This window comes from Astatotilapia calliptera, chromosome 13 (genome assembly GCF_964374335.1).
Source record: "Astatotilapia calliptera chromosome 13, fAstCal68.1, whole genome shotgun sequence".
In the NCBI taxonomy this organism is placed as follows: domain Eukaryota; kingdom Metazoa; phylum Chordata; class Actinopteri; order Cichliformes; family Cichlidae; genus Astatotilapia; species Astatotilapia calliptera.
In genome coordinates, this window is record NC_137434.1 from 28,323,671 (window position 1) to 28,346,193 (window position 22,523).

Here is a 22,523-nt window from a genome sequence, read left to right on the forward strand (position 1 = left end):
AAGGGAAGAGCCGGCAGTTTTTCAGGTGCTTCTTTTTGCTGACATGTGCTCAATAAGTGAAATTAGCTGTTTGATTTGGATGAAAACCTGCTGACTTTCATCCCTTCATGGCATCACCTTCACGTCTGTCACCACAGACCTCAAATGCCTGGTGTCACTAAAATGTTTCCTGAGGGATTCCCCATTTCCTTTATGTAATAGATGCTACCGGAAATAAAATCTGAACTTGTGAAAACAGAGCCCAGTATTCATTTTAAGTTTGCTTATAGGGCCATGGCTTTGTAGCCAAGCTTTGATACATAAAGACAAAAACAAACAAATCATAAATCCTTAACATTTTTAATTGACTGGCTAACTGATCAATTGATTGACACCATGCAGTTGAATATACTGCATGGTGTGTGTGTAAGAAAAGACTCATAATATATATAGATTTAAAAGAAATGCCATATTTGGCAACATATTCATCATGAATAGAATTAAATACTAATTGAGCAGTGTATTTACTCTAAGCTCTAAACATGTGCAAAGATTAATTCCGAGTGTCTTGTCTTGTTGTTTTCTTGTTAACACTAAGAAAACAACAAACTTGTTTATAAACGCTTTATTAAAATTGTAATTGAAAAATGAGACCCGGGATCTTGGCATGGGCTTTGTATGGTGGTTGGTAGAGATGCCATAGATTATAGCTGCAGGAAAGCCAATAAAAAGTCAAAGTTAGTGAGTAGCATTAGTTAACATAGTGCATGTATTAAACAAATGACATGTATATAATGTAATGTGTTTAAAAAGTGTTGGAAGAAGGTTTGGAGCTGGTGCTATCATGGAAATATTTACAGAGCGTGTACTCAAATTTGGAAACTTCGTACAGAACCAAAGATTGCATATAGGCTAAGTTACACCCATACTTTCCCTATTACCCAGATAACATGATCAAAGGATGAACTGACATGATACAGATTTCACGTCTTAATTTATTGTGCACCAGTATCTTTCAGACAAGGACAAAACAGGCATTACACAGCTTTTCCTGGCTCAGATTTGGCCTTTGTGTTGTTATCTTATTTAACAGAATCAATTCCTTTAGCTGTAATTTGTATTATTTAAATGTGTTTCATGTGGAAATACTGTAACAGATATTTGTGCCTTTGAATGTTAAGTTAGCACATCAGTTGTCACAGATTGCTTGGAAATGCTGGTGGAGAGGGAAAAAAAAGAAAAAAGGATACACTGCATTTAATGTGTATTTGTCAAATCCAGCCCCAGAACTGCTTAGTAGTTGTTGGAACTTGTTTGTTACAACTAACAAATATGTTTTCCTTATATTAATATATCTAAACCAGTTTGAACAAACTCACAGTTTCAGGTGTTTCAATTTTTTGTAGCTAAAACAGCACCAGAGCCATTGGTGTCCAGAAATAAGTGGATTGTCTCACACGTATCAGAGCACCACGGATGCAGTCAGGAAACACTGCATCGTCAGTTACTAAGCAACAGCCAGAACACGAATGTGGAGCAACATTATAAAACTGCAAGGCCCAACTTCAACTTCACACTTTTCTGTGCAAGACAAAAAGGCTTTCCATGCTCTTAAAATGGATGTTATTTTCAATGTGCTGAAGAGCGTAGGTAGAATTACTACACATTGTGTTACTTTCAAGACAGCGTGCGTTAAAATAAGTGTTAATGTGATAACATGTTGGCGCGGCATGATTTTTGTGTTTTTATGTGCTGTATTGAAACAAAATGCCAGAAGGGCTATCCTTAACAAACTCTCCAGCACGCAGGAAACACCTCAGCTGTTGTTTTTAAAACGTGTGTGTGTGTGTGTGTGTGTGTGTGTGTGTGTGTGTGTGTGTGTGTGTGTGTGTGTGTGTGTGTGTCTGACATGGAGAGAGCGTGAGTGAGTGTATGGATGAGTGATCCAGCAGTTTGCCTGGGTGGGCTCTTTGTTTTGATTTCTTCTCTTCTTCTCTCCGTTCCAATGCTTCCCCCCTCTCCTATGCAGCAAGGACAAGTTTGGAAGGTTTGCAAAATTTATCACCTTCCACTGATGAAACCCCTCCCCTTGTCACCCTTCCTCAACTCCTTCCTCTCCCTCCTCTCCCCTGTTCCCCGTCCTCCTCCTGGCTACCTGTACTGATCTGTTGGTCCTCTCCTTTGTGCCTCACTCCTCTTCATCTGTAGTGCTGAAAGTAAGGCTGGGCTCCATTCCCTGTCAATTTTACCAACCCACAATGTTAATTCATTGTGTTATTCATTTGCTTATGATAAAGCATTCAGACATCAACTACATTTTTTCCCCATAAAATAAAGCCTTTTAATTTTAGTTCACATAGACAGTCTTTGAAGCAGTCCCCAAACTAGATTTTTGTCGCTGGAAAAATAGTTAACAGGTGTTTAAATCTTCACCTATGGTGTGTAAAAGTCCAGTATACATGATAAAATAACAACATAGTCCTGTATTAAATTTAATAATACACACAGTGAAAACATTTCTTTAAAAAGGTTTAAAAATATACATTATGATGGGTTATGGATGTGTTTCATATGCAATAATAGTTGTGTATATAATGTGTCAGTAATAGTAGCTATATGGGTTTTTTTTTTCTGTTTATTAATAGCAACAAATTGAGATTCATGCCAGTAGGTAGGCGTGCCTTCTTCTGTTTATTTGGTATAATTGTAGATGGCAATATCTTGAAAGTACCACCTAAAAAGGGTTAGGTGAAATATACTGTTTAGGACCAAAAAACCCTCTTCTATTATTGTTTTTCTTTCTTTCTAACTAAATGACTATTTAGATAATATATAATATAAAATAAAAATAAGATGTATATATAAAATAAAAAACAATAAAATATAAATATAATAATTTTTAAATCTTTGAATGGTAAACAATTAGCTATTGCCATCTTCCACAGTTCATAAAGACTGCTTACCAGCAGAAGTGCCCTCTGGAGCCCCGTTTGTGCAGTGCACTTAGTACAGCATCGTTATATCAGTTTGATAGAAGGATATCATGGCAACCACTGGTCGCTAAGGAAAAATTATTCCCCAACCTGTTGGCAAATGGTTGCTGGCGGTTGTAAAGATGCTGCACTAAAACATTCACTAACTACTGGTTAAGCGGTAGTGAAAATTGGAAAAAGTGCAATACAAACTGGAATGGGCCACCATTTACCTTCAAAGTAAAAGTTGCTTCATTTGAAACATGTTGGTTAAAGCAGTTACTTTGAAGGTGAATGTTCTCCAAGTTTTGTCAGACAAGTCTGCATCTTATATACAACCGCGACAGTCTGCCAGTAACCAGAGCAATCATAAGGAGGATTTTTATGCAGCACCATCTTCACGATTGATTTCACTTGCCAACCAGTCAAGAAATACACCAGTCATAGCAGGTTGGAGTAGTGCTTTAGTGGTTTCATATCACATGAGACCATCCATCCATTCTTTGGGGAACTTTCTGTTTCTTTTTTTTCCCCAGCAGTTAATCCCTCCTTGTGAAAACGAAGGCGCTCACACTGAGAGCAATGACAGACAAAAATGAAATCATCTCAGGGAGGAGGTAGTTTTCACAGATTCTGAAGGGTCACTCAGTAGGTGCCAAGCAGCGTTCAAATATTGCATCCAGTAATTAGCAACTGTAATTAGTCCTCAGATGTGTGCTTCCTTGGCCCGCTGCTAAGTATCCCATGGTCCCCTGCCATATGTCGGTCAGTGTGGGGACCCTTTGAGAAGCTCAGCTGTTTAATTGCTGCCCGGAGTGGAGAAACGATGGTGGAGGCGAGACTGAGGTCTGTTCTGGTATCCAGGCAACAGCTCCCTTACTCCTTCCTGACCACTACTGATTCTCAGCTTATTCCCATGCCCTGTCCCTTCATTCACTGCGCCCCTCCTTCCATCCATATCGCCATCAGCCCCCACCCCACCCCACCCAAACCCAGCCAACCAGCTTATTGCACTAGCCACCACCAGCACTAACAGACAGTCCCATGCCATATGAACTCTGTCAAATTTTAACTAGTATTCATGTCTTTGATCTGTGATGCTAAGATGTTAGTTATCCAATTATGGTCTGTTCTTCTGAAAATAAAATGGTCAATAATACCCAAAGAGTTATCCTAACTGAACCCAAATAAGAAAAAATTCAAGAAAATTAAAGAAATCTCTTTAATATACTATTATACAATTTGAAAAATAATCAGAATTGGGGTTTTGCATGTTTTAGCCCATTAATTGCAACTCACTCGACTTGATATTAGTGGCAAACTATCATTCAAGTAATAGGAGTTTGTATGAAATTTTTCAGTGTGTGTTTCCTCCTTATTTTAGAGCTTTCGAAGGGTTGTGGAAATGTTTTTTGTTTTTTTGATTAATATTTAACTTTAGAGAATCAGTAGAAATGCTATATAGAATCACATGTATGAGCTCTGAAGGTGAAAAGTCAAACCGGAAGCACATAATTAAATTAAGTATATTTTTTTTATTGTGTGTTTAAAAACTTAGCAGTATGTCGCTAACAGACTGGCTGAATATCCATATCAGGCAGCATTGGTCCTGTTGATTGATAAAGTGGCATTTAAACACACTGGGGACTGATGTTTGTCTGTTGTGTCAAATTACTTTTGTGTGCTAAACATTCAAAATTGTGACTTTAAAAATACACAGGCTATCACTAAATGCATAAATAATACATAATTACACACATAATTCTTCTAATAACTGTTACACTCAGTTTAAAACTGTTGAAGTTGCTGACTATGTAGAGTTGTTAATGTAATTTACAACAACTATAAATGAATTGTCTTATGCTTTGAATTTGGGCTAAAACATGATAAAACACTGCGTTTAGCATATCAATGTGATGTAGTAACTGAACAATGTCTTTTCTGCAGTTCCCCGGTGTGAGTCAGAGGGTAACTACATTACAGTTGCAGACATAGTGACTAGTCTGTTGTTGGGTGAACCTAGTGGTGCTGTCACCAGATGAGTGCTGTGTTAGCAAAGCCAGGCTTGTGCTTTTTGCAGTTGCATGGATTTAACAGTCACATCTTGGTTCCTTGTTCTTAACCTAGTTAAAATTCAGCCTGCCTCTCGTACACTTGAGCAGATTTTCACTTAGCCTTTGAACATTGTCTGGCTGCTGTCTGACCTGGTGTGAGAGAGGTGGGCATAAGGAAACAAGCTGAGACTCTAGGTCCATTCTGTCATTGATGGGTCTTGAAACCTTGTTGGTGTTGTGTGTTTGTGTCCAATCCCTTCATAGTGTCCACATGTGTTATGTGTTTCAGATCCAGCAGTAGTGAGTGCGTTTCAGCTATAGAACTGTAAGAGCTAAGCATGCAGAGCAGAACTGGGTTTTGGCTTTGTCTCTAGCAAAATGCATATACTGTAGTTGATTATGCTCGCTGGGTAGACTGAATTTTCTTTTTCATGTCATAGTTTTAGGGAATTAAAATTGTGTCTGCACCATTCTGCATTCCAAGTTGAATTTTAGCAGATACATAATGGTAGCAGCTGCTTATCACTGTTTCCTCTTTAACCGGGGTTAAACCAGCCACAAGCTTTGACATGATTCTATAGTAGCTATTGCCATTTTTTTTAATTTAAAGCGTGATTAAACTTTAAATCCTAAAAGAGAGGGCACTAATTGCCATTGTTTAAAGGCTTCAGAGTCTTAAGGCCAAACCCATTGTCAGTGATGCGGTATATTACAACACAGCTTTAAATGGAGCTACTGCTCGCTGTCTTGTGGGAGTGTCAACAAAACCTGAATCTCCAGCCTGCATTTCATCATGTTTTGATACCGAGGTTGTCAGTGTGAATTAGCATGTGTTGTTGTGTTGCGGGTTCATTTTGTACTGGCTGATGCTGGAAACCTTTCAGCGCCATGCAAACTGAAATCCAGGTTTTATGCTTGTGTTGCTGTTTGCAGGCCTGATGGGCCACTAGCTATGATTTGTTCCTGCAGTGTAGAAAACAGTTCATTTATAGTACAGCTAAGTGTTGCAGTTCTCATTATGGTAACTTCATGTTACTTTTTCTGGCCTTTCTAAATGTGTACTTCCACTTTCTAAACTTGAACATTAACCACGAGGAAGTGAATCCTCAGAACAAAGGGTCTGACCTCTTCTAGGATTGTTCCTCGGTGTTGGCAGCCAATAAACTTTACACATTCACTCTGTTTATGGCACATGCATGGACCACATCTTCCTCACCATTTGCTACTACACTACCCATAATGCATGAGAGCTGTTGCTTCCTGCCAGGCAGTCAGGGCAGACAATTCAACACCTGCAGAGTAAAAGATTAGAATATGAATAAGCAGAAATGTGCAGGTGCAGTGAATTAATTCTGCTCATGTAGGATAGAAAACACTCAACTAAGAAAAGGCTTTCTCTCTGAACACTTATCTCTATCTCTCTCTCGTTCTGTGCCCTACTTTGCCATTTCTCACTTGAAGCCTCCATGTGCCTTTAATTTCTCCCTCCTTCCCATTTTCTACCTATTTTTCTTTCTCTCTTCTGTTTCATTCCCTCTACCTGCTCATTGCTCTTCCCGTCATGTAGTGGTGTTACTAACCACTCAGAGACACAGTTTGACACTGAAACCATTGTAACCTGGGACTCTCAGTGGTTCTCAGCCTCATTTGTGTTGTTGACAACAAAGCTAAACTTTCAGGATTAATTGTTTGTAAACCATCACTAAACAATATTTAACAAAAGTCTTAAAAACTAGTAATTTAACCAAATTGTAATTTCCTAAGGAACCGCCACCAATTGCTTTCTGAAATAGTTAATCATTTATTAAAATACTGTGGTTTGTCTTGAAGGAGGCTTTAGAGGGCTGTTTAATTCATCAAATATTCATTTCAGTTAAAGTTTTAGCTTCAAAAACTATTAAAACAAGATAGATGATTATTATGCCGCATTCTGTTTTGCATCAATGCTTTTGTTTTGTGTTTCAGCCACCAAATTTACTTTTGTCACTCCAACAAGCTCAAATTGACTCCCTGCCAGGCGTTCAGCTCTTTCCTTCTTATTTATTTTCATTGGAATTAGAATTAAATTTCAAGGAAGTTCACTCAGAGGAAGTTTAAAACGTCTGTTTAGGTAAACGTCTTGAGTAATCGTGTGGAATAATAATAATCTCGTTACTGATCATAATAACACAATAATGCAGATTTTAACTGTAACCAACCATGGTATTTATTATTATAATTTACCCTTTTAAAAACATTTTTTTCATGAAAATGCGTAAATAATTAGGTCATAATGTGTAAAAGTAATCTGTAAGTCAAAATCCCCACTTCATACCTTTCATATGATGTCATAGAATGGACCCTAATATCTTCAGTCATAAGTTGTCATATTTAACTCAAGACAGAATTATTTTTCTAGACTTAAGTCTGGTTGTCATTTAGTTATCAGTGAGGAAAAACATGACATGAGGTTCATAAAGCCTGGTGAATTATGCTACCACCACCCTAACTGCCGAGTTATATGTAATTTCATATGTACTAAAACAGATATTAAAATATTACCAGTTGGTACATATTATCAGTTTTAATACCAGAACTAAAATAACCAAGAACTAAATTTCAATTAAAATTCTGTCAGTTATTGGTTATAGGGTTATTATTCACAAAAAGCAACTGTCTAATCAGTAGAAATGAGCAATTTTAAGTATTTATTCTATTTAAAATCTCTAATCTCTACAGCTCAGCAGCTGAGAACCACTGATAAGTTCAGGCTCTTGCTCAGTTGAACCTGGTTTATCCAAACATGAAAACCGCAGACTTCCAAACTTTGTTCAGCCTGGTGGAAATCTACCCTGTCAATCCTTTTTTTGGCATGTGCATCTTAATGGAAAATAAGACTGCACATGCCACTGCATCAAGTTTGTGTGTGTGTTCGTTTTCATGTCTTAAATATGCCTCTGGTTTGGAAACACCACTAAATATATGCAGTGCTGATATTTCATTCACTCAAACGCCTCTTCTGATATCAGTCCTGGGATAAACCAGGTTTCACTATGAGCACTAAATCCAACCCCAGTAAATACAACAAATTTAACATGCCATACTATGAGAAAGTGAGAAAAGGGTAAAAAAGCCAGATGTTTCAGTAGCAGCACTGTACTTGTCATATTTTTTTTCCTCTCTCCTCACGTCCTCTTCTCTTTTCCTCCACAGGCATGTGGCGATCCCAAGGCTAAGCCCTCCTATCTCGTCGATAAGAACTTGGAGTCTGCGGTTAAATTTATTGTCAGGAAGTTTCCTGCAGTGGAGACGCGGAATAACAACGTGAGTATTCCTACGTATATGTCTATTATGCAAAGAGAAGTGGAAGGAAAAAGTGTCTTTTTAGCAGGATAGATGATTTGATTTGTCTTCGTTACTACACACTTTGAATCAAGGGTGCAGCTCTATTTTTATGCTCTCCATATCTTCTGATTGTTGCATTTATAATTTGCTATCTTATTGAAAATAAATAAATAAAAAAGCTCCTGCACTACAAATATAGGGCAGAAATAGACCCAGACACTGAACAGCATGTAAAAGCAGCTGCTAATCAGTTGAGATATAAAAAAAATAAAGTAAAATTTGTATTAGAAGTATTAGTTTACAAACGAAATACTTTGAAACATGACACGTATTTTTGCTAATTTAATTCTATATAATGTTTAGCGAGATATTCACTTGCATTACTAACTTGTTTATATAAACTCTGTCTGGCAATTGCCAAATGATGTTGTTTCTGAATGTGATTTATACTTTTCTTTTTTTCTTTTTTTTTATTGGACTTGTTTATTTGTTTTTTCATTAAGCTTACTTCCCACTCAGGAAGCTACATCACTCTGATTTGGTGCTTCAGTAAATGTTAAGACCATTTTTAGGTGCCTAGCAGTCAGTGTGGGAGATTCCTGTAAGGTAACAAACCATTGTCCTCCCTGACACCATGTGTCAGGCAAATTACTTTTCCATTTATTAATTAAGCCCGCGTGCACTTTAATCTTGCATTGGATTGCTCAGCTAGCCCCAAAAAACTGCTGGAGTATTGTTGACTGCCCGTGAATCGAGTAGGGTTTCCATGTGGCTGGTTGATCTGGTTGTTTGGTTGGCTGCCTGTTTGTTTCCTTGCTTTTGGAAGCTTTGATCTTTTGTTGAAGATCTGAGGATCAATTTATTTATTTAAGTTTTTCTCTATTAGAGGGTGCCTGATAATTTTACAATATTACAAAATTTTACAAAAGACATCCCCACTTTTCCTCGGGTGGCCCTAATCCTCTTCCATAGTCATGTGACCATGTAATGCAATTTGAGTTGGGTTTAATTCTAAAAAGAAATGGGTCAACATAGCTGAGAAGATGGTTTCCCACAGGTTTAGTTTTGTGTGTGTGCTTGTGTGTGCACATTTTCTTAAAAGACTTATTTGGTGACAAAGAAACTGAGAAATATAATCAGCTACCTCACAATTATCACAGCTTTCTCCAGAGCATAGAAAAGACTTCCATCATTGGTTCCAGCTCAAACAGCAAGTTCAGTTCGTCCGATGGCGAGACTCTAACCTTTCTACAGAGGCAGCCAAGTTAAATTAAAGACGGCGGCCCAGCCAGGGAATCAAAATAATGAGTAGAGTAGGGCAGTGACTAAACTTTCAAAATAAGAGCAAGGGGAATAACTGCTGATTACCGAGGACTTTGTTCTTTCAGACAAGTTTAAAAAAAATTGAAATAAAAATGAGACAGAATATGCATGAGGATCTGTTAATTTCCAGTGGTGGCTGGAAATAGGCTGGCCAGGTAAAGACTACACTGGTGTGATGGCGTTGGGTATCCAGCATCTCTTACACCTTTGTCAGGTGTGCGTGTGTGTGTGTGTGTGTGTGTGTGTGTGTGCGCGCATGTGTGTCAAGTGAACTAAAGTCATTGCTCATCAGATTTTTCTTTTTAGCTTTACTTGTTAGCATATGGCGTTTGTGTCAGAGCACCATTTAGCAAAAAGCTGTTTGCGTGTGTGTGTGTGTGTGTGTGTGTGTGTGTGTGTGTGTGTGTGTGTGTGTGTGTGCGCGCGTGCGCGCGTGCGCGTATGTGTGTTTATACCGTGTGTGTAGCTAACTGCTTTATTCAGTATAACTGTGCTTAAAAATGTGTCTCTTATGTTGTTTTTCTGCTTTGTTTCTGTGTTTGTTTGTGTTCTGCATGCTAAACTTGGCTTAATCCGGACTTGTGCTTTTTGGTAAGTTTTTGTATCTAAGTTTCTGTAACTTTTTGAGTTTAATTTAAGCACTTAAGTTTTGTAATATTATGTATTTTTATTTGTACCTGTGTTTGTTTTTGCAGGGGGGGGGGATTTATTTATTTATTTTGGTTTTGTTTCTTTTTGGTTTTTTTAAAGCTCTTTTGGAGTGTGTTTTGCTTTGCTCAGCTTTCTCTGGCAGCATTTTTATTTTCTCTTCTTCATCCTGTGAATGACTGCGTGGCTAGTTACCCACCTGGCTAGTTGGTTAGGTTTGCTTGATGACTGATCAGCTGGTGTTTGAATGACTTGCTGACTGCATGCAATAAGGAGTGTCACTCAGCAGGTAATCGAAATTGTGCAAGAAAAACTGTTTTGTTATTTGTTTTGTTTTTTTAGGAATTAAAAAATAAACAGTGATTGTTCCACTTTTAGTTGACTTGAGCCAAATACCAGATGTTTGAACTCCTTGTTGCAGCAGCAGTGTTTCACGCTTCCTAGACTTGTCATGTTTTGACCTTTTTCCACCTTTGCCTATTAGGCCAGTTCTGGTTTCGGGTGCGGTTCTGACCTCAGATTGCTCTGGAGCTGGGTTCAATTTACATACAGTATGCTTCAGTCATTTCTAGCATGTTAATACACTGCTTCTCAGGTGCTGAAGTCAGATACTTCATGTTGATTTTTAGACTTTAAAAGATTGATGCAGCAATCTTTTAAAGGTAAACTGGGATTTGAAAACACTTTGTATCCACAGCTAAAGACTCGTATTGACAGTGTTTTATTTTTTGAGGTGCTGTTGGGTTAATGGTTTCTGCTTTGCTTATATAGGCAGATTTTACTTTGGTGAAACATTTCATTACAGCTTCTGGAAAACCGCCACACGGAAAACGAGTTATTCAAAACTTTATTTAACATACAACAAGGTGCAAAAGAAGAAAATTGATAACCAAGTTCTCCTGTATGCAAAGTGTTCCAGAAAATCATTAAATGAAATAAGTTCTTCACCAAAGTAAAATAACTTTCATGTATCTACATGGAATAGAAAGTCATTTTTTAAAATTGTCTTAAGAATAGTTTAGCTCCAATAACTGAATTATTTAGCAGCTGTGTGTGGTTTCTGCCGCTTTGCTGTTGATTAAGTTTCAATTAATTAACTTCAAAATGAAGAAACTCAAGACCTGATGATCTCTACGGATCCCTGAAGGGAAACCTGATAATTACATCTTTTTAGCTGGGTGGGATAGGAATATGCTGATATTTCTCTTCAGAGTTAATAAAAATCAAATTGTCAAAGAAACATATTTCCAGAGTTAAATAGAACTTAACCAGAGTTTCTTTTTTATTTAAAAGATGATTTTGATGATTCATTTAAGAAATGTCCAAAGTCAGTCCCATCTTTTAATCATACCAGCTGTAAAAGAGTAAACGGTCCTGAGTTGCTGTATGACGTTTCTCTGTGACTACTCTGAAGGGAACACAGTGAAAGCAGTACTTAGTTACTGGAAAACCTAAGCCTCAGGTTCACGCAGCACTTCTAAAATTCACAACTTTGTGTTCTTTGCCATGTGGTTTTATAGCAACAGCTGGCCCAGCTGCAGAAGGAGAAGTCAGAGATTCTGAAGAACCTGGCTCTCTATTATTTTACCTTCGTCGATGTCATGGAATTCAAGGTGGGGAAAAACACACAGTGGCACTCAGGTGAAGCACACGAGGACGTGTTTCTTTTACTTTGGTGGTTCTAATGAAAACATTTCTCTTCGCTCTATTAATAGGATCATGTGTGTGAGCTGCTGAACACCATCGATGCCTGCCAGGTCTTCTTTGACATTGTAAGCAAATATATTTTATTTATCTTTTTTAAAGAATGTGTATCACATGTAACAGGACAATGTTTTAACGCTTCAGAAAACATAGAAAGAAGCCTAAAAAGGAAGAATTACCCACCAGAACCTGCAAAGTTCTGTTGTGGGTCAAAGACTCCCTTTTCCTAGAGACTGAAAACGAGGCCCAAAGGAGGAGCAAGAGTCTAGATCCCACTCAGAAGTCTTGAACTACAATAAGCTGTAAAGTTATTGAAGATTTTTTTTTCCCCCCTGACGACTTCTAGACTTAATCCTTTCTTTTATTAGAACCATTAAGTGAGATCTTTCTCCTGTGCTTACCTCATCATGTTTCAGAACCAAAGAATCCTAAAGAGATTCTCTCCTCCCCTTTCTTTCCTCTATTTTTTTTTCATTCTTCCTCATTCCCTGAGCATTCCAGAGCCACAGAAGTATTTATGAATATGTTTTACCTCCAGCAAGGAAGTTAAATGGTTGGTTCAGTTTTTCTGTTTGCATGAAAATGTTACCACAGGGTGGGTTTAGTCTGGGACAAATCCTGGGAGTTAACCTGCACTGAAGTTTAGGATCTTTGAAAAGGATTCTTTACCTTTGTGAATTAGAGCATAATTGCACATTTTGTGTCATACTTTAAAAGATACGCCAAAGTGATAGAATTTGGAAGGTATCATCTTGATGTCCTTGAAAATATTACAGACTAAACTGGATCCAGATCACCTCCGCATGTATAAACTCAATTTATACATATTTCAGAGCAGGAGTGGGTAATTAAAATTCCCCAGGGCCTGTTGGGGCTGTTGTGGGGCTACTCCAGTAAGCTGAACTCAATTCTGCTCAATTTTATCTCTTCAAAAACTTATTGGTGGTGTTCTCCACAACAGTCCCAGTATCTCATATGGCCTCTTGGGAACATTAATTGCCTGCCCCTCCTTTAGAGGAAGTGTTCAGCCTTGATGGAGGTATATAGTCTCTTGTTTCTGTGTAATCGCTGCCTTTCTTGTTGTTTGCTTCATGTAATGACACACCCGTGTTCCCCCATCAGACGGTGAATTTTGACCTGACTAAGAACTACCTGGATCTGGTGGTAACATACACTACTCTGATGATAATACTTTCTCGCATAGAGGAGAGGAAAGCCATCATAGGGCTTTACAACTATGCCCATGAGATGACGCATGGAGCCAGGTAACTGAGAGTTAGATTGATGTGAGAAGTTTGCACACTATTACAGACATCATAGCAGCATAAACTGTTAGTAGAAACAGTTACTTAGACACTATGTCACTACCTCTGTGTGTTGCTGCAGTGACCGGGAGTACCCCAGGTTGGGCCAAATGATTGTGGATTATGAGAACCCTTTGAAGAAGATGATGGAGGAGTTTGTTCCACATGGAAAGGTGGGAGAATTGTTTGTGCATTGTGAAATGTAGGTTTTTAACATTGTACAAATGCAAGATAGTTGATGCAGAGAGCTTTTGGTTTGCAACATCTATACTAAAACTAGGAAAAAGGTTTCTGTAAAGGAACCCGTCTGTTCTGTTCATCCATGTAGATCACTTGTGTATACACCTGTAGCTGTACTGAATAAAAATGTGATGTCAGTACTGATCAAAATAATCACTGGTTTGATTTTCCTTGATCAATAGCCCTGGTATATGCACCATGATCTACAGTGTTTACAGATACTTCTGCTTTTATTGGTTAGTGTTGTTTTTGAATGAGGTTCAGTTGTCATAGCATTTCAAATGCCTCACTGAGCTTATGTGGCATATTGTCCACAAACACACAGACTTCTACTTTTCAAATCATGCATGACTTATGCTTGCGTGGGAAATCTACGTTGTGACTTCCGTCATAACTGGAAACTCGGTTTTTGCCCTACTCTGTAACATTTTCCGTAACCTGACATGCGCCTCATGTTGGGTCGACACAGCTCGCAGCGACTCGAATGGTGTAGAAGGTTACAGCATAGGGTTGGGGAGAGTTTCCGGTTACGATAAAAAATGAGGACATTTATTTCCTGCAGAAGTCTAAATCAGGCTTGATACTTCAAATAAACTTAATTGAAAACAAAGAGGATGGTTTAACAACTTTCATGACTTTAACAACACTATAAAGGGTTTTGGGGTTTGTTTGTTTTTTCCAAGTTTGCGTACAGTGGCTCTGAAATTGCTGCTTATTTAGTTTCAAAAGTCAGTTTTATACCGGAAGAATTTAGTCCTGTCTCTCCTCCTGCAGTCCCTGTCAGATGCGTTGGTCAGCCTTCAGATGGTCTATCCCAGGAGGAATCTGTCAGCTGACCAGTGGAGGAACGCCCAGCTGCTTTCTCTCATCTCTGCTCCCTCCACAATGCTCAATCCTGCTCAGTCTGACACTGTTAGTATCCCGATTGACTGTCTGAAAATAATCTGTATGATCTGAATGATCATTTAAAGCTTCTCAATAATCTATTAACCTGTTCTGTGCAGGCTTTTGATGTCAGAGCTTCTTTGTGCCAAGTGATACAACTGGAAAAACTGAATTCAACTGTGTCTTTGTCTTTAGATGCCCTGTGAATACCTGTCACTGGACACAATGGAAAAGTGGATTGTTTGTAAGTAGTGTAGAAGCAGAGTCGAATCTAGTGCTCTGATCATGTGAATTGGGTGCCAGATGATCAAAAGGCTTCAGTCTGCAGTTAGCTCTGTATTTCTCTCCGTTCTCTCTGCAGTTGGTTTCATCCTGTGTCATGTGGCGCTGAATAGCGACGCAGCAGCGCTGTCTTTGTGGAAGTTGGCTCTGCAGAGCTCCACCTGTCTCTGTCTGTTCAGGGATGAAGTTTTCCACATCCACAAGGCTGCTGAGGACCTTTTTGTGAACATCAGAGGGTATGAGAATGTGTCTATGTGGACACAGGCAGGCGCTCTTTAACTGGTGCACAATCACACAAACTGTGATCATGTCTCCTTTTTTTTACTTTGATATGATTGTTGAATATCTTTGTGGTTTGAATTTTTATTGAGGAATTTGAAGATTTGATTGTCATTTTCTGTCCCAGTTTTCCCATTTTGCTCTTTTTAAAGCATCCTTTCCTCTTGTGTGTTTTGCAGGTACAACAAACGCATCAATGACATCAGGGAGTGCAAAGAACAGGCCCTGTCTCATGCGTATGTATAACCTTGTTTCATACTATCTCATGCAAACATAAAATACACTCACATTTTATTTTTATTTTTTTCTAATGCCCCCATTTTCTATATTATTAATTTATATTCCTGGTCTTTTATTTAAAGATTTTAACTGTCATTTTAGCATATGCGTCTACCCTCTCTCGGGAAGCTTCACTGTGAAACATCACCCTTTTCTCTGTATCCTTTTTCATGTTTTCCTCCCGTTTTATCCTCTATTCGTCGTCTTCCCCCCATGCCTCATCTCTGCTTTTATCCTCATTACTTATTCCGTCTTCCCCTTTCATCTTTATTCTTCTGCTGTCACTGTCATCTACTTACTTTTTGTCCTCCTGCGGGATTGTCCTAAAAGTGTCAGAATACCATTTAATCACATTGCCTTGTATGTTTTGATGCACTGCTCTGACTTCCTCGGTCTCTCTGGCTGCCTACAGAGGCTCCATGCACAGAGAGAGGCGCAAGTTCCTCAGATCAGCTCTGAAAGAGCTGGCCACTGTTTTAGCTGACCAACCTGGACTGCTTGGTCCAAAGGTAATATAAAAAAACACTGCAAATAACACTCTGTTCAGTTGTAATCATAGACTTTCTGTTTCTTCCTGTTTCAGGTTTAAACCTTCTTTCTTTCAGCAGGACATAACTTTGTTTTTGTTACAAAAACAAGTTGGGTTTTATGCAAGTCCAGGGGGAAATATCCTCTAATTCATTTGATCTATGACCTTATCGCTGGTGTTTATCGTCTCAATCTCTATTTTCAAGTTGTGTGGAATACAACATGATCTTTATATTTTAAATCATGGTCCATATTACTGTCATGACTGATTATAAGGCAGCACATGATTAAGGCCAGGCCTGCCTTATGATTTGTGTTGAACTTCAGTTTCACAATCAGATCTGCCCAGTTTCCAGTGAGGCTTCAAAAACACTAAGCTGCCGAACACATTCAGCTCAAAACTTCAAAAAGTGGTCTTTGCAAAACAATGGTTCATTTCACAGTGGCTCACATAACTTGAAAACAACATGTCAAATGAAAGCGGCTGCAACCTGATGAATTATAAAAAGCTGCCTCAAATACTACAGTATCACCTGTTTAGTTGCTTTTTGTTGCTCGGGATGTTTGCTATTGTTTAAATTGACCAAAACCCATTAGATAGACCTAAACTAATTTCAAATTCATTTATTTTAATTAATTAATTTAACCAGATCTTGTGTACAGAGCCTGAGAGGGAGCTCAGGCAAGCTACAAAGCCACCCTCATTCAGCCATTTTAATGTTCTCTACAGAGCAGGTTGGCGTTTACAGAGATCAATGCAATTCTACAAGTTGCTTTGCCATCATCCTTTCCATGCTCTTAGACTTTAGTGGTATCATTCCTGCTGCCATTGATGTTTATAGTTCTGTACAGGGTGGTTTTCCTGTTGCTTTACCTTTCTTCAGCTTTTCATGTATGTGCGTGGGAGAGCACACAGATCCCAGAACAGGTCCCAGTAAATATAAAACTAACATGGATTGAAATAACCTTTTGTTTTCATTATAGCTGAAATTCAGTCAGGATAAACGGAATAGGTAAAAGAGTGCAACAGATTATATAAAATATGCAGTAAACTACCACAATAACATGTCTTTTAAATTATGCATCATTTAGAGTCTTTACCAGCCCAATTCTTCTAGTGGAACTTGATATACGGCACCAATAGCTGCAAAGCCATTCATAAAGTCTCAGATTGCATTTAGAGATTCTGAGAACGCAGATGCTGCGAGCTTCTCTCTCACCACTTCCCTCCAAATTTCTGGTCTGCTAGGCGCTGTTTGTGTTCATGGCGCTGTCATTCGCCCGTGATGAGATCATCTGGCTGCTTCGACACGCAGACAACATCCAGAAGAAAAGCACAGATGATTTCATAGACAAGTAAGCGTGGACAAGTGTGTTTGTGTACACGCGTCATGCCTGTATAAACACACTTGCGTCTTCACACCTGCTGATGTGTGTATGTGTGTTTTGCAGACACATAGCTGAGCTGATCTTCTACATGGAGGAGCTCAGAGCTCATGTCAGGAAGTATGGGCCTGTGATGCAGCGATACTACGTCCAGTACCTGTCTGGGTTTGATGCTGTGGTGCTGAATGAACTGGTTCAGGTGGGAACATTTAAAAAAAAAAAATACAAACTCCTGAGACTAAGCACTCTTACTGCATTCAGTCACATTTAATCTGATATTGCTTTCCTCCTAAAACATGGTGTTATTGAGCTGGTGTCACCATCCAGCACGGCTGTGAGGCTGCTTATGTCAGGTGTCAGATTACAGGTCTTACATTTACTGTAACGCAATTTTAAAAGCATGTTTTGTTTTTAATATTAATATAAAAATTCAACTTTTTTGTTTCTATAATGCTCTTCAAACTTTTAATGTACTGTATTATTTATTAACATTTTTGTCATATTTAAAAGATGAATCTACAGTGAATACAGTCCTGTCTAATCAGCCTCATTTCCGTTTTATTTTACAGAACCTGTCTGTGTGTCCAGAGGATGAATCTATAATCATGTCTTCATTTGTCAACACCATGACTTCTCTCAGTGTTAAACAAGGTAAGACTGTTAAATGGAAGATCAGAGAAATACCAGGACGAGTCGTTATTTTTGCATTTGCACTGGCAGTATTGATCGTAGTACAGTTATTAATAATTAAAGTTACTAAAATACTGAGTGTGATTTGTGTGTTTCAGTGGAGGATGGAGAAGTGTTTGACTTCAGAGGCATGAGACTGGATTGGTTCAGACTGCAGGTATATACACAACTTTCATGCTTAAATTCTTTTGAAATAAGTCTTTCAAGGAAACTATGTTATCCTTGAAAACTAAAACATAATAAAATATTTAATGTGATATTAACGATCCTGTTCAGTAAGTCGGGGTAGTGCAATATGTAACAATAAAGAACTTGGATTTGTCTTTTATGCCCTGCTTGTGCTGTTATTCCTCTCTCTAGGCCTACACAAGTGTCTCTAAAGCCAGTCTCGGTTTAGCCGATCACAAAGAGCTCGGTAAAATGATGAACACCATCATCTTCCACACAAAGATGGTGGACTCTCTGGTGGAGATGCTTGTGGAGACATCAGACCTGTCTATTTTCTGGTGAGACACTCATGTGAAACTCTGGTAAGTCCTGTGCATAATTCAGACATAAGTTTAAATATGTATATTTTCCTTTTTTCTCTGTTCTTGTGTGTAGCTTCTACAGCCGTGCATTTGAGAAGATGTTTCAGCAGTGCTTGGAGCTTCCCTCCCAGAGCCGCCACTCAGTCTGTTTCCCTCTGCTTTGTACACACTTCATGTCCTGTACACATGAGCTCTGTCCCGAGGAGGTAAATACACACATGCATACAAAAACCCAGTTTGTGTGATATTCTTTTTAATTTTACATAATGGCGCCTGTAGATGGGGAGATGAGGACATTTGAAAGTTTCCCAAGAATAGATATCTGTGGGTTGAACGGAAGGTACAGAGGAAGGAGGATAGATGGGGAGATGTAATGAAAGGGGGGTGGATATAATGAAGGGAAATGCGTAGAGGTCAGTAAATCAACCGAGACACATTTTCTTCTTTTTAAACGTAATCGAGGACGTTATCAGCACGTGTTGCTGCACTTCAAATAGGATCTCCTAATGGCCAATTCTGTGTATGTTTGATGGTATCAGTTGGTCAAAATGTCAGCAGCAAATGTTACAAAAATGTGCCCATTTGGTCAACTTTTAGTGAATTTTCCAAATATAAAAATGTGGAGTCTTTGACTTCCCAGTTTTAATCCAATTTCACACTCCGATGATTTAAATGTTTAAAAATTAAAGGGGAAAAAGGAAAAACATGGAAGAAGAAGAAGAAACTTTCCATGTGAAAAAACTCACATTACAGTTCAGGGATGTTCAGCCAGTCGAGTGTGGCTTTAATCAATGCTGGTTGGAAGTGAAAAGCAAAAATTGACTCAGTATAGGCATAAACTGAAGGACACTGATAAACACACTTGTTATTGGAACCAGCAGACAGTTGGGCTTTCTTTTTTTATACCCATCTAAAATGCATCTAAACAGGCACCCCGCAGTAACTGTTTTGGTCTTTTTGAAACAGATTCTACAAAATTCAATACAATTTTTATCATTGACTGACAGCCGCTTTCCCCTCTGAGCCTGGGCATCAGGCGTGATATGTGTGATGATTATGCTGTTTTGATAATGATTTCACTTTGAGTCTTTTTGTCTCTTCCTACTCTCCTCCTCAGCGTCACCACATAGGGGATCGAAGCCTGTCGTTGTGCAACATGTTTTTGGACGAAATGGCCAAACAGGCCAGAAACCTGATCACTGACATCTGCACCGAGCAGTGTACACTTAGTGACCAGGTAGGAACACAAAGCCAACTGTTTACAGGGACAGTTTGACATTTCTAGCTTGAATACAAATGCTACAAATTACTGATCAGACTGACAGTGATACAGGTTAACAATCTGCGTCAGCCAACCCCTCCAACACCCTCTGTTTGAACGCTGGTTAGACGCTGACAGACTTTATTGAGAATAAAATCAATCCAAAGATAAACTGACCAGTTCATCTGGTTTAATCTATACTTAAACTACTGTCAGGGTTTCCACTAGGAACAAAACAGCAGGGCTACAGTTGTGCAGACTTCCACACAAGAGGAGAAATACATCCGGGAGTTTATTTCCTTCTTCCAGTATGAAAAAAATACTTTATTTCAAGGTAGAATCAGGCTTTGTAAAATATTTTGCCACATGTAATTGCTACATGTCGATTCAGTTGTAAATTATCCCTTTTTTGGGCATTAAGAAATTAATTGCTGGCTTATTAATGTAGAAACAATAATACATGGTATTGATAATTTTGCTATTATGCAAGTTTGACCCAGTACTGAAATAGATTCTCAGATCGACCAACACTTTGCCATCAATACCCAGAGCATAAAATGATGTTTGTCCATATAAATATTTAGTCATTTGTTGAAGCTTGTTGTTGTTAAAAGCTCCTTAAATATGTCTGTCAGTCTCCTGGTTTAACTGCCTAAGAAAGATTACTACTGCTTTTCTTTTGTCTTCAACATGAGATGAAATATACCTCATTTATCCCAAACGTTCAAAAAATCCACAACCTTACTTAAATAAAATACAATAGCTAAAAAAAAATGAGAGCAAGGCAAAACAAAATCAATCAATAAGTTAAAAAAATAATCAACAGAAAAGATTTCAGTTAAATGAGGGGAAAAAGGAGCTTAATAAGTAAAATTTTTAATAAATTGTAAAAATCATAATATAAAACAATAATGATTCTTTAAACAAGTAAAAAGGTCTCATGTAAATCTGAAGAGCACTTTAAAACAAAATATCAGTGGCTTAGTAATTGTAGTGAAATGTTGTACCTTTTTATTTTTACCTTAGCTGCTTCCCAAGCACTGCGCAAAAACCATCAGCCAAGCTGTGAACAAGAAGAGCAAGAAGGCGACGGGGAAGAAAGGCGAGCCGGAGAGGGAGAAACCAGGCGTGGAGAGCATGAGGAAGAACAGACTGCTGGTCACCAAGTTAGTACAAAAAGAGGGAACGTGAAGATCTGAATATTTTTGAAGGATCTGCAGAGCCACAGTCTGCCTCTGTCTGTTCTCAGGCTCAGCTTATTCTTTATGCTTCTTTTAAAAACTCATTACTGTTGAGTGTGTTTTAATTATAGTGATCTGTAATTGTTTATAGATTAATAAGTATTCATCTTTGCTCATGCAGTAAAAATGAAAATGGTAATATTTAGCTGTTTCTTTCTCCTATAAATAGTTGAAATATTATTTTTTTAACACATCAAATCTGGCTGGTATTGTTTTGAACCCTCCACCGTGTTGTTATCACCGTTTCCCAGACGTGTCAGCGCTTTCCAATTAAGTTTTTATATTTTCACCTACATATATCTATACTTCCTTCATTTTAAGTCTCATAGTTTTGCTCTCTTTTATTGGTTTTATTGGTATTGTTGCTTGTTTTCTCTGCACAGATCAGGTTTTAATCATATCTGTTGTTTATGTGTCTCCTCCCGCCCCCCAGTCTGGATAAACTCCACACCGCCTTATCTGAACTCTGCTTCTCCATCAACTACGTTCCCAACCTGATTGTGTGGGAGCACACTTTCACACCGAGGGAGTACCTCACCTCGCACCTGGAGATCCGATTTACCAAGTAAATAAGCACGCACGCATGCTTTCATAGTGAAGGTGTATAATTACAGATACATTTTGTCCAATTTAGAGTTGCATCTGTCGACCTCGCAGCCCAGCTAACGCTGCTCTTCACCACCTCTGTGTTAATTAAATACTACATGTACAGCTTTCAGTGAATAGGAAAAAGTACAAATTACTACCTCATCATGACATGACAGTAATTATTAAGCAGTGCACAGTCCAGAGGTTGTGCTTTAAGCAGTTATTTAAAAGCAGATTAATTGAGCAGTTTAGGTGTAAACCGCTTTGGTGTTTCAGAATGAAAAGTTAAGGGATTGCAGCTTTATGATCGTTAAAATTAAGGTAATTAAAGTAAGTTGTGCAACTTTGAGGTTTAAAAGTGCTCTTACTAAATGTACTTTAACTTAGGCATGTCTTATTGACCTCTGATCGTGTCCAGGTCCATAGTGGGGATGACCATGTACAACCAGGCTACTCAGGAGATAGCCAAGCCCAGCGAGCTGCTGACGAGCGTCCGAGCATACATGACCGTGCTGCAGTCCATAGAGAACTACGTCACCATCGACATCACACGAGTTTTCAACAACGTCCTCCTGCAGCAGACGCAGCACCTGGACAGCCACGGAGAGCCCACCATCACCAGTTTATACACAAACTGGTGTGTTGATTTTTAGCACTTCTGCAATTCTCCAAAAACATTGTTAATAAAATACCAAAAAATGACACAGCAAAGGAAGAAGAAGTGTAATTTGAGGAGGAAATAAACAACAAACAACGCAAATAACTCACTAGACTTTTCTCAGTAGTTTTAGATGATTGTTTTTTTTAATCAGAGCAATTTCTATTCTCCTCACATCCAGCTCCATGTCTTTATTCTTGGGCTCTACTACAGTAGCTTTTTTCGGGGCCTTAATTCAGCCTCTCTGTTTACCTTCTGTCTGAAACGAACAGTTTTGAGTGCACCCTACCTTAACTTTCTTCTGAAAAGTTAGTTTAGTTAGTTTAACATTTAATTTATTATAACATTTAGGAAGATGCACTATTTAA

General features: G+C 38.4%; 1 protein-coding gene across 6 annotated transcripts in view; it reads left to right on the top strand.

Moving 5' to 3' along the window:
* Nucleotides 1–22,523, top strand: part of nckap1 (NCK-associated protein 1) — a 36,412-nt gene that overhangs the window by 5,661 nt on the left and 8,228 nt on the right. Inside the window, exons 2-23 of one of the 6 annotated variants that reach the window (XM_026189461.2) lie at nt 2,009–2,026; nt 4,899–4,919; nt 8,198–8,308; nt 11,821–11,913; nt 12,016–12,072; nt 13,127–13,269; nt 13,391–13,481; nt 14,323–14,460; nt 14,629–14,677; nt 14,795–14,951; nt 15,174–15,230; nt 15,686–15,782; nt 17,051–17,157; nt 17,254–17,386; nt 17,757–17,838; nt 17,976–18,034; nt 18,238–18,383; nt 18,481–18,613; nt 19,525–19,644; nt 20,695–20,834; nt 21,343–21,474; nt 21,916–22,134. In XM_026189461.2, coding sequence (XP_026045246.1) covers nt 2,009–2,026; nt 4,899–4,919; nt 8,198–8,308; nt 11,821–11,913; nt 12,016–12,072; nt 13,127–13,269; nt 13,391–13,481; nt 14,323–14,460; nt 14,629–14,677; nt 14,795–14,951; nt 15,174–15,230; nt 15,686–15,782; nt 17,051–17,157; nt 17,254–17,386; nt 17,757–17,838; nt 17,976–18,034; nt 18,238–18,383; nt 18,481–18,613; nt 19,525–19,644; nt 20,695–20,834; nt 21,343–21,474; nt 21,916–22,134 — 2,303 coding nt within the window. The remainder of the gene's footprint in view (nt 1–2,008; nt 2,027–4,898; nt 4,920–8,197; nt 8,309–11,820; nt 11,914–12,015; nt 12,073–13,126; nt 13,270–13,390; nt 13,482–14,322; nt 14,461–14,628; nt 14,678–14,794; nt 14,952–15,173; nt 15,231–15,685; nt 15,783–17,050; nt 17,158–17,253; nt 17,387–17,756; nt 17,839–17,975; nt 18,035–18,237; nt 18,384–18,480; nt 18,614–19,524; nt 19,645–20,694; nt 20,835–21,342; nt 21,475–21,915; nt 22,135–22,523) is intronic. The other 5 variants (XM_026189462.2, XM_026189463.2, XM_080287862.1 and 2 more) reach the window with 5 other exon arrangements.